Raw genomic sequence first — 12300 nt, forward strand, 5'->3', positions numbered from 1 at the left:
CACAACTTCTGCGTAGATTTATCCACAGCGCATAGGATCGAAACACATTTTTATACCGACATTTTCAAGCCAAGAATTTCTCGGGAAAGTCGGCAGTGATTAAAACCTCATCAAATGGATTTAACGGAAGAAGTGGGGAAGCCACTTGGGAATGGAAACTCCCCAAATCCGACATTATTTCAAAATCCAGGCATTCTTAAAGTGAATTGTAATGGAATTCCGTCTCCTTAAAATGAATCATTTTAATTCTTCATAGCGCCTCGGCCCTTTTGTTTTGCTCGAGGTTGATCGCACTCTGGGTTAAATTGAGACGATGTTGTGTCTAACAAATAGATGGAAGATCCGTTCCCACCACTGAGGAAAATTTCTAGAAAGGTAGCAAAAATTACGGCTACTCCACTGCGGTATCCCACAAGAGGAGAAGTTACGTTAGTAACAAGGTATAGCAAATCAGGACTCAAATTTGGTATTTTATGAGGCAGGAGGGTGTGGTGGGAATCAACAAGCACCAACAATGTCCTCCTCCCCCTTCCCTTTTAGTGAACTTAATGCAGTGGAGTCATTACTCATTTGCTTATCTCCCTTTCTTGGGGTGACAAACAGCGAGGAAAATTTTCCTTTATGGCAGAGCAGGGATTCCTAATGTAAAAATATGTTCCACGGCATCACATTCAGTTTGCTATCCTCTGGTAAGCTCCCCTTGAGTACACTCCCGTCGATCCCATGCAAAGGGTTCGATTTAAGTTAACTCCATTATCCACTCCTTTGCCGAAGAAAACCAGTTGACACTACTTCTTGGTGGGTTTTAATTTAATCCCAAAGGGGAGCTTGTTCTTCCACCATTTTTGCTATCCTTTGTAATAGTGGTGTGTATTAGTGCGAAGAGGTAGCTAAATATTTGTTTTTTCGTATAAAACGGCAGATTTTCTTCCGCTGGACAAAACCTTGCAGATTGCTTTGTAGGTGACTTTAAAGCTTGCACATGTCTTCCGGATCGGCTTAAAATGGCTGTTTAACAAGCCTTGTCCGTAAATGAGCCCGGACTGGTCACTAAAACTGCCCGCCAGTTAACTCAGAAAACTACACTTGAAGAGCCGGAGGCGAAAGATACGGACTGAATGGTGGAACCGGATTTCGGCTTTCATGTTTTGAACACAAAACCGGAACATAAATCTGGCCTAAGATGATAAATTATACCATGTGAACTGGTCGAGTTTACCTCCTGGCGTCACTTCCGAGTGCCTAAATACGATTATTGGTTGGATGTTTTTCCATGGCCTTTCGAAGGTCATGGACAGCATAAATAGGTGTAATTCGTTGGTTGTTTATTTCACTCTCTCCGTCGGGTGACCAAGTCGCCAGACTGTCAGTAGCACCAACCCCCTCTGCATGTAGACAATACCATTCTGCGTAGGTATTGTGTATTTCCCATTCTTCAGAGAGGTCTCGGTGCGTTACACAAGTGTAACATTTACAGATAGTTTAAAAGGCCTGCTGTGAGAATACATTTCCACTGTTATTGTCATGGAGATAATAATTTAAGAATTGATACCTAGGTGTGTTTATTTACGAAATGAATAATTGCCTTTCAGACACTTATAATCCGCCCCTGGTTTAACTGTATGGAGAGGTTTCATAAACAAGTACACATCGTTTAGTGTTCCAGTCTGCCCCAAAGGTCGAGAAAGGCGGAATACTGATAAATTTACAGAAGAGCTGGTGAGCTGTCACCAAGATGCTGACCGAAGCTGCGCAAAAACTTAACCTGAACAAACTGCTGTGATTTCGAGGAAACGCCACTTTCTGTGTTTGGGTGTGAGTGCAAGGTCTAAGCTAAATCAAAATTGTGGGGTAACTGAAATTTCACCCTTACTTTGCTGGTACCAGAAAGCAAAGCGTGCACATGGGAGCATTTACGGTTTGTCTTAACGTGAAGCTGCCTACTAAATGCTAAACAGGGTTCGCACAATAATCATCGTTTAAGGGAAAGCTCGTCTAAAGGGTATCTTCAAAAGCAGTAATTAAGATATCCAAAAAGGGACCTTCCTTCGCAACTAAAGAGCATTTTAATGTCAAATCTAAAACTTTAATTTTTTTGCCATCACTTCCCAAACATGAGGGCCTTCCTTTTGAGCCCTTGCCAAATGCCCATTGGGAAGGTAAAGTTATTCTCAAATTTCCTCCTCACATGACTACTCCGCTCCCCCCTTAATATTATTAAGCTCTTAATAATTAACGAGAGGGTAAACTAACATGGGTAAATCTTGAGGTGTCACAGTCTCAAAGGCAAAATAAGGAGTGCACCAAATATTTTAAGTTTTGGAAAGGTAAACATTTACCAAAAAGTATATGCGCATATCATCATACCAAGTCAAAGTTCTTGTTTCAACAGACTTGGTGGGTTTTATTCTTGTCAACCGAAACATCGAAAATAATGGGAAGTAAGAGACTTTTGACACTATGGACGCGTTATTTGGTAGCCTTACCAACAACGCCTCAGGCATTGAAAGCGGAGAAATAAGGCAGCAAATGCTGGAGGTAACAGTCATGGATTAGTTTTAACCTGTTGGGTGGACTATGTTTTTTTGGGATTAGCCTCCTAGCTGATAGTGCTCTTTAGCCCTGACAGAGAGTAAACTTTCTCCTTTCTCTTGAGGAAATGTTAAATCTGATGGAGTAAGGGCTCATAAAATCTCGAAAACTGAATTTATTTTTCCACATGGTCGTCCGCGACATTTATGAGCTCTTTCTAGTACTTAACGAGTAGATGGAACTCATACTAACAACACTTTCCACTTCGTCATCGGTGCTGGAATATTGGCTTTTAAGTCATCCAGGAAGTACTTAACTTTCGAAACTGAACATTCTCGCGGGCCATTGTTTTAACCGGCTCCGGTGCAGTTTCACAGGAGGTTGTGTCGATTACCCGGATGAGCCTCAGCCCGAACTGAATTTTCATGGAAAAGACTGATTTGATGGCTATTGGGAATCACCACAGCAAACACTGCGAATGACGGACCATCCATGAGCGCCCCATCACCAGAACCTTGTATGTATGGGTTGATATCCGTGGATTTTACATCTTCGGTCATCACTCGTTGCACCAGGCAGGCAGTGTCATGATTGACTGCTATGCTGATTAACTGTGTCTGAGGTGGAATAACCCACTAACCACTTCGAGGGCGGCATCCTGCCCCAATCTGCAAAGCTAAAAGCCCCGATGTGACCTGAACGTCTCTCGTGCAAGCGATGCACCCATTCAGGAAAGTATGTTTAGCGGAAGGTTTAACATTAAGACTGACTAAAAGAAATCAGCTTTGATAAACTTTTGAAATGCGTAGTTTTTTTTCTGGAAGCTTCTCCTCCAACATGGAAAGTTATAACTTGGAAAGTTATGTAACTGTCTAGAAAGCTTTGATAAGGCCCCAATTACATCTATGGGGCAGATCCAAACGGATGTCCTAAGAACGCAGACTATTGATGGCCTTCATTTTTTATTAAAAATTGCAAAGTTGTAACTAAGGTGGTCACACGTTAAGGCACTCAATCAAGTATGCATATGGGACAGGAGTGAGTGTGGCCAGAAGGCAGGTAGACGTAAAGGCGGTCTAACATGCTTGGACTTGCCTATGGAAAATTTCATTTAGTTTCTTCGGAATAGGTAACGAAGACCATGGTTCTTCCCAATTGAATACAAAAGATTCTTAGCAAGACATCGCCCTTCTCACGCTAAACTGCATACTATTTCTTGGGAAGTCGTAAGGATCGGGCTGTCAAGTGTAGTGGGATGTCCGGCTACATTACTTATTAGTGTACCGAGTTGACATTGTTCCAGCATGTCATCCTGACTTTTCCTGATTTTTTCGACTGCTGTATGGGTATGACATCTGGATCTACAGTTATTTTCTAAAATTATCATCATTCGCTTTGCCCACACTCTATAAAAAACGCACAATATCAACAAACGAGAGTGTTGGCAGGCGAAGACTTACTCCAGATGGGACCATGCACGATAGTGGACGTTCATTGAAAATGTTTTGACAGGATCGTGAAGAGGAAAGCATATAATTAAGGGGTTGATTCAGATTTAACAAAATAAACACCTTCTAGACAAGGAGTAGAGGCTGCGCTTTAAACCTACTCAAACATAAACCACCAATACAAATGCCTTTGGGCACTTTGGAAAGGACTCTCGACGCCTAGCTTTGCCACCTGCTGACTTAACCAACTTGTCAAGTCTTTTGGCACCCACTGCCAACTTCGATATTTCCTTATTTTAGAATCAAGAGATGCCACTAAACGACTTTTAAATTTGAACTCAAGCCCTCCTTGTCCATAGTCGTCCTAGCAGGTTGCCAGAACAGCATCGAAACCATGAGGTACTTACGTCAATCAAATAACTAGTCAGAAGTGAGAGGAAAATAAGTGTTTCATAGTTAATTGCATCTGAGTTAACGATTGACGAGGGGGTACACTTTGCTTAATGCGGAAAGGGAATTTGTCTTTTTAAATGCTTCTCTACTACACTCATGGGTACACTTATCCATGCTTTCATCTAACGCCACAAAGGCTTCCACATAGAGAGATTTGTTAGCATGGCCGAAGTTTTTCAGGGCAGTCTGATTCACCTTGTCACCTGTGTTGGTCCAAAGTGGAGGGTGGTCTTTCCTCCAGTCTGTGCCAACATTTCAGAGTATCAAATGCTCATGAATGATTGCGGCCTATTTGATGCTGCCACAGAAGGAGGAGGCTTGTTCTGCATGCGATTGCGGTATGCAACAGTTTACACGTGGTCCAATCCATTTGTCTAGGAGGAGGCAGACATTCCACATGTAGGATGAGTGTTTGGAGGTATGAGTGCTGCGGCTCGGATTGGGAACCATGATGGTCGTAGTCGTGTAATTGTGTTTGAGAAGTTTGCAGCTATCAGGAATTTCACGACCGAGTGACTGATCGGCTTACCGCCATACTGTACCGTACTCAGAGTCTCGCATTCAAACCACGCACCATCACTGTTGCAAAGTGTTCGCTAAATGCTGTTGGAACGTTGACTGCCTTCTAATGCTGCGTGTAGGCCTGCTACGACAGCAGCTCTCTTCAAGTTCTCTCTCTCTCTTCAAGTTCCCAATGAGTCTTGTCTGCTCCTCATATCATCGTACTAATTATCCATCCATCCGTGCGTTTTGAACCAATTGATCTCGACTCGTACAGTAAATTTTACTTTGACAGACATAGTCAGCTCTCTGTTCTTTTGAAAATTGAATAACTCGGGACAAATTACTCTTCACATGGTTCTAATCAACCGCGAACAGGTGTAGATACTCAGGTATAAAAGGGTCTGATCAAATCCCAATGATCTAAATAAACTGTTTTGCTTAAATTCGGTAATCCCTATACACTAGCTGTAACGACTCTTTCCTTCATACCACGTGGACAATTGGAGAAGATGACGGTCCCTCTTTTATCGAAGGGAAAGGTCGTAATCACAGCTACAATTACTAGATACTTAACTCCGAGTACTTCTGCAAGTCAAACTTTTTATCACTGCGCATTTATTTTTACAGGGGTTGACGTCGTTTCTTACAATAAAGAAGGTTTGCTGTGTATTCTAACTACTTCATTAGTCGATATTTTGTTATCGCTCATGACAAGTATTACCTTGCAAATTTCTTCTCATAAACAAGTTGAAGTGTTTATGAAGTCCTCTGACCACTGAATTACTAAACACAAACACTTTTTAAACACTCTCAATACATGTTAATTGAACTCCCCGCATGTCTTCTTATTTGACGCAGGCCCCGGTATAGTGGAAGGCCCATTCATGATCCCCACAGTCAGTGCATTCTGCATCACCACAGCAAAACGAACTTATTTCTTGGGCAGCTCCAAATAACTTTGACCTCTTACTTGCTATCATTTCCAGGGAAGGAAATCTAAACTTCAACATTTAAACTTTAAACTTTAATAGTGCTCAGTGGTGGAGAAGATACAACAAGTTCACATTGTTGGCTTTGCCAACGCACCGTTTCCTTCTCTGCAAGCGCAGTCAATTGCTAACTCCTGTGCTCCTCTCAGAGGATCAAAAATGTGAAGATAAAGGCGCTACTATTAGGAAGGGAAAGAAATATTCTTTAACATTTAATTTTATGCTTGGCGTCAAAAAGCTACTGCCTCAGTTGTTACTAACACTAGTTAAGTCTCCTGAGTAACACACCCTCAACATTTGTCCTGTTTTTTCGCTTTGAAGACCTCTCACTAATTTCCTTTGTGACATGAGGTCTTTGGACACAGTTCTAAGCACGCAGTTTCGGATGGTGGTGGGATTATTCGCCAGCACGGCGAACTTGGACGAAGCTGCAGCTCTACAAGTACTGTCAACTAAGTAAGTGACAGACAACTTTAAACTACAGAGTGTAAAACGACTGACATTTCTCACTCGCAGGCGAATTTATAGGGTTTTGTGATTCAGCTTCAAGGAAATACTCTTGAAATGCTTATTTTCTTCCGTATTTCTCCACACTCCCTCTGTATCTCAAAGTGTACAGAGCTGTAAAAATGAAGAAACAAATACAACGGAACATGCCTTTGAGAGTTGAAAGTAAAGCGCATGCCTCGAAAATCCTGCATTCCCATCGAAATCCATTTTAATTACTCTCCAGTAGCAACTTTTTGACCCGACTTGGGTAAAATGACACCAGCTGTCAGTCATTTTTCCCGCTATTTCAACTGCTGCTAAAAGGCATTCCTGAAAAAGGCATGAAGATAATCGCACGCCTTCCTTACTGCACAAGCACAACCATTTGGTGTCGCATTTATTTACAACTGACTGGCAGTTGTCACTTGCCATACGCTTAAGGTGTCGAAATTAGACTAGAAAAGTGGGGCATCAGGCGTCGGTGGCATTGGCAACGAGGGTGTTAGGGGCACTACTGAGCATTACCGCACTGGAATGTCCTGACACATGCTCCGCAAGCCAGGCAACGCAGCAGATCTGACGCCTATCACAATGTTTGCGCTGAGAGACCAAAACGGATGCTGATAGGCACTCATTCAAGTGGTCAAGCTCAGCACCAAGTGTTGTGCGCACACAACCAATCGCCTCCAGCATTTGCCAGTTCAAATTATTAAAATGCAGCCATTTTCGCGCCCAAAATTTCTTACTGCGCTAGCCAAAGAAATTCGATTTCGAGAATTCGTTGCAGATAATAAAAGGCGTTTTGGAATTTCGTGTTTTTGCTAATCATATTTCGAACACCAAGACAGTGGGTAGGTGGAATCAGGGCTCAGAAAAGCATGTGCGCATTTGACTTCGGTTCGTGATGCATCTGTGACAGCAAATGCAAGCCAGAGACAGAAATCGGCGTCACAGGAAGCTGAATACTAACTTAACCATTCAAAAACCTGCATAATTTTTAGTACTCTAGGAAAAGAAAAATTGTTTTCTGGCAAAACTCATCACCGTCAAGGGACAACGTCTCATAAGTCATTTGAAACTATTTTCGCATTTTGAAAGCTAAATTGCATTCTTGCGCATACCATTAAAAAATGCAAGACGTATCCCCATCCTCAGTTTCACCGGAGTATTTAGCCATTTGAATTCCCTTGTCATGCTGGTGACACGAGGAAAATGCTATTTGGCTCTGGCCTACTTTAGGGAGGGTTGAAATATTCCCATCGCTAACCCCACATCACCACCGTTATTTTACAACCATCGTTCGGTTTAATCTATTTCATTTATGCTAAAAGTGACTAGGCATTCATTTATCATAAAATTCGAAACAGACTACTCGCAGACAATGCTAATTCGCCATCGTAAAAAGATTTTTTAATTATGAGTACAAAAGGGTTCATTTTTCTTGGGACGAAGCCATGGCTATGAAATCTCTAAATTCATTTCCCTTCCTCTTCAAATTCATCATAAGCACATAAAATCTAATTACCGTGCCTTTTCCATCGCCAAAGCTGTCTGTAATACGTTATTTGCTTGTTCAACCCTCGTTTTTAGCAAAGGGGCCACCTAGGTGCTCCACTATTGTGACTTCGTCGGGTGGGCTGGCTTCCGGGCCATGCCAGTAGCCCCAGGGCCTACTGCCCGAGTATTTTGTCCTCTTTCATCTCCAAGGAAGTGTTGAGATACTACATGCTATCCACAATATTTTTTTTATGTTGCATGATGACCAAATGTCATCGAATCTTTCGAACTTCAATTCACAATCGTCTGGAGAGGGATGAGAATATGACATACTCAGGCATTCATCGGCTCCAGCCAATGATGACACCAGTTATTCAATTGGATGTGAATATTCACTCAGTGGACTACCTACGTGTTCCTTCTCAGGCAGTCTACACGATTTTGAGGTGGAAAGTCAAAGATGATCATGACTTCGTTAGTCTTAGCTAAACACCTTGAACCAGCGGTACTGATAGGACCAAAAACGGTCAGGTCAAGGACACATCGATGTCTGCTAATAAGAACGTCTGTTTATAGATGGCTTCAAAATTTCCTTACTAGGTTCCATTCCAAAGGAACATAGACCACCGCATCCCAGGTTAGTTTCATTCATTGTAATGACACAAGCTGGGTTTGTATTTTTTAGCCAATTTGACTCACACCTACCCTACTATTGTCAACTCAACCGACCCATTTTTGAAGCCATTCATTGCAATGAGTTGCCAAGGTCTAAAGAGGAATGCATGCCACACTCTCGTGTCATGGGACTTGGTTAGGCAGAGTGGGATGTGCCACATACGTAGTGAAGACTCCTCCAACAAATTTTCTGGTTATCGTTAAAAAGACGTGGTTATTATTTGTAGGTGCTTCGGATTTTGTAAAGGACTTTCACAAGGCTGTACGCATCACCGAATTAGGACTAGTTTTCTTTGCCCAACAAACCCGTTTTCGACTTTTAAATACACATAAAATACTTATTATAAGTCCGCATAACCTCCAAGTTGGCTGGAGTGAAGCGCGATATGTGAGGTGCGTAATTCCGTCGTCCCCGATTAATTTCACGGAGAGAAGCGCACACACCTTGGAGGTGCACCAGAAGCGAGGTGAAAGCAAACGAAGAAGGAGGGTAATAAAATCCCACATTTGCGTTTCTCCTCAGATATGATGGGAATGTTTATTATTATTACCCGCACTCCTCCCCACCACCACCATTCCCTCACCCTCGCTTGCTCGCTCCGTTTGTACATGCGAGGAAGTTTAATGGGACCTAATTGCTAACTGCTTAAGCTGCTCCATAATCTGGTGGGGTCATTAAACTGCATGGAAGTATGGCAAAACAAAGTTAAAGTATCATACTGATTCTGCTATAAATACTTGACAAATGTTGTTTCAAAACTATTTTAGACCATCGTCTGTAGAAGCATCATTAGATTTTGCCTGTGCTCGTAAAGTGGTTAAAAAATTGCGCAACTTCTTGAATTTGCAGAGTAGCCGTAATATTTGAAGCTGTAGATTAATTTCTTCTTTGGATTAATAATTAATGGAATTTCCATGAACATTCGCTACCAGCGTCACGTATATGTGACACGTATCCCTCATTAATTTATGTGATAGGAAGCGCCAACACACGTCTTAGCCAGGTTTAGTGTGCTTAAATATTCGGGAGGGGGTAAACTTTTCTTAGTCTGAGACCAATTCCACCCTACTAGTTATTGGACTCTACAACCTTGAACCGAAAATATCTGCTGTGGATAGTGGCGGGAGGAATTCCTTAGATATCTTCATAGCGAAAGTGGTAAACTTTAGTACCGAGCACTGTGAAAGTGGATTTCGTTATCTGAGTCTTGATTGTGTAGCTTAATTCGTCAACTTGACGAGGTAACCGAGTAAGTAGAATGCATTGGTCTATTATTGTTTTCCATTCCTACGAAGTTTAAAAAGGACAGTTTATTCCGCGGTTTGCACAACAAACGGGCAAACATTTAACAGTTTTCATTTTTGCTTTCTTTCTTTGGTCTCACTCCAACCTATTATGGACGGTATTGGTAAATTTTGGAAATAAATTTGCGCTTTTCAAATACTTCACTAAATATGTTATTTGATGAAGCCATGAGAACAACCTTATTCCATACATCTGCCTGTCTACCTCACCCTTACCTTCTCATTGACATTCCACTCCGTTTCGCGTGTGATCGTATGATTTTCGAGTGCCAGTGCCAAGAAACGGTAATAACATTCCTCAAATAAAGAAGTACCAACTTGAAGAAGAATCATAAGAGAAATCTGGAGGATAAGAATGGCAATGAGAAGCAGTCGGTCTCTCCCTCTCACCCTCTTGCCTTCCATTCTGGGTGCAACTCCTCTCACGCATCAGGTTGACGGCATGCAACTTAAAGTATTACACTGAAAAGTCAAGTCACGTCATGTCATGGCCTGTTTCGGCTGAGGAGGAGGAAACCCCTCCATTCACCGATTCGCCACCCCTATCGTAATCGCGGTAGGTGAATAATTGATGGAGAGCAATCACCTCCGCAGTGCACCACACACGCACACACACCCATAAAGGAAGCGAGGCACTGCGAACATGAAGTGGTGTGGACCCCGGATGTGAGGTGTGGCAAGTAAGGTGGTGAGTGAGTGAGTGAGTGAGTGAATGAGTGAATTGTTGCGGGATTGTGAGGCAATCAGTGATATGCCCTTTGGCTCACTCAACACCACAATACAAAGACCAAACCTCCTCACTAATCAGTCAGTCAGTCAGTCATTTAGTTGATTGGTCAGTCAGTGAGTCAGTGAGTCAGTAGGTCAACCACTTGCCTGGTCAACAAACAACACTATCAACGGGGAGGGGGTTGTACAAGGTGGATTGAAGAAATGAAGTGGTGGAGAGGTGAAGTGAAGTGGAGGCCAAATTGGAAGTAAGTGCACCTTATCGTTGGTCAGTCATGAATGCATGGAAGCAAAACCCACCACCTGCAATCCATCATCCTCCATTGCCCTCAACATCACCATCACCATCATCACCCTTCCATCACCACCTTGCCTCCCCCACTCACTGTAAGTGTAAGAGAGCTGTTCCACCAATGTGAGTGTTGAGCTTTACTGCACGGTGACATTGACGCCTCAACCTCACCTCGAATGCACTCAGCCAACGGCGAGAGGTGAGAGGTAGCAGGTGGTAGGTGGTGGATGACGGGTGCCGCCTCGAGGTGGAGAATGAAGGCTCGTCTCGAAGGCCACGCACCCTCGAACAGTCTATGAGTAGAATCAACTCGTTGCAGATAATTAGTGGGTAGTGTAGTCTGCTGCCCTTCCTTCCCCAAATGTCATCTCTCAACGACATGTAACAACCTTGACGAGAAGCTAAATCAAAGCGGACACGAATAGTAGCTAGCGCTAGCGCAAGAGCTCATTTCCATCCATTTATTTTACCAGTGGCTGTCTGCTATGGTATGATACAAGTGGGATTTAGATTTTAGGGTTGGCTCAAAATGAGAGGAAACCAGGGCGGCTGCGTGCACAATTGCTGAACTGAGTGACCAGGTCATATTCCAGAACGCTTTATAGGTCATGCTTATAAACAATCGCATGCGGTTTACAGGTACTTTCCAGTATACAACAAATTGTGTTGAAAAATATGTAAACGTTTTGGTCGCCTAACACATAGACTATTTCCTTTTTCTTCTAAATCGGCACAGAGACACATTCATGAATCGCTATTATTTTTGTTATGCCTAACTACTGCACTTAATCAAGCAAAACACCATCCAGTAAATGATTTAGTCCTACTCTAAAATAAAATGTCCTTCTGGTTGTCAGATTACCGCAACTTTAGTAATTTCTCCACCTTCACCCTGTCAGGAGGTCCAGTAGATACTCTCCGAAACATTTGTTGTTTGGTCTTTTTGTAGTGTGAATTTACCATTCAAAAAACTATTTCTTCTTGCTTTGTAAGTTTATTTTTGTCATGAAAGTTGAAATGAAATAATTACCCACTCACTCATTTTCAAGAGGTAACTTAAAAGCGCTTAACCGACACTCCCATTTTAACTTGCTGCTCGATGAAAAAAGAGTAGGGCTACTGGTTTTAAAGCACCTTACCATTACAGAGATTAGCTACGAGACAATACCTTTAAACGGTCATAAAAGTTGAGGCTTAGCCCTCTGTGTCTTCCCTGGAAGTGTAATAAGCCACTACGGTAAGGGAGGAGTTTGGTCACCAGCCTACGGGGTGGCCGGACGGTCATCTGCATAGCCGGGTCTGCATTCAGCAAGCGGAACCGCAGCCTGTGGAGAATAAAAGGCTCACACGATGATTTGTACGAGCAGAACAAATAGCACTCTCTTTC

The 12300-nt window shown here is 42.6% G+C and overlaps 1 protein-coding gene across 1 annotated transcript; it reads left to right on the forward strand. All coding sequences in view use genetic code 11, as the record gives it.

Moving 5' to 3' along the window:
- Positions 1 to 114: 114 nt before the first annotated feature.
- EGR_00538 (hypothetical protein) lies at positions 115 to 9455 on the forward strand (the record flags this gene model as incomplete). The annotated part of the gene is made up of 5 exons (XM_024489787.1): positions 115 to 201; positions 2279 to 2441; positions 3342 to 3396; positions 5969 to 6205; positions 9356 to 9455. The coding sequence occupies 5 exons, from the start codon at positions 115 to 117 to the stop codon at positions 9453 to 9455; spliced, it is 642 nt and encodes a 213-aa protein (XP_024355784.1).
- Between the last annotated feature and the right edge of the window lie 2845 nt (positions 9456 to 12300).

This window comes from Echinococcus granulosus, assembly GCF_000524195.1.
Source record: "Echinococcus granulosus chromosome Unknown EG_S00002, whole genome shotgun sequence".
NCBI lineage: Eukaryota > Metazoa > Platyhelminthes > Cestoda > Cyclophyllidea > Taeniidae > Echinococcus > Echinococcus granulosus.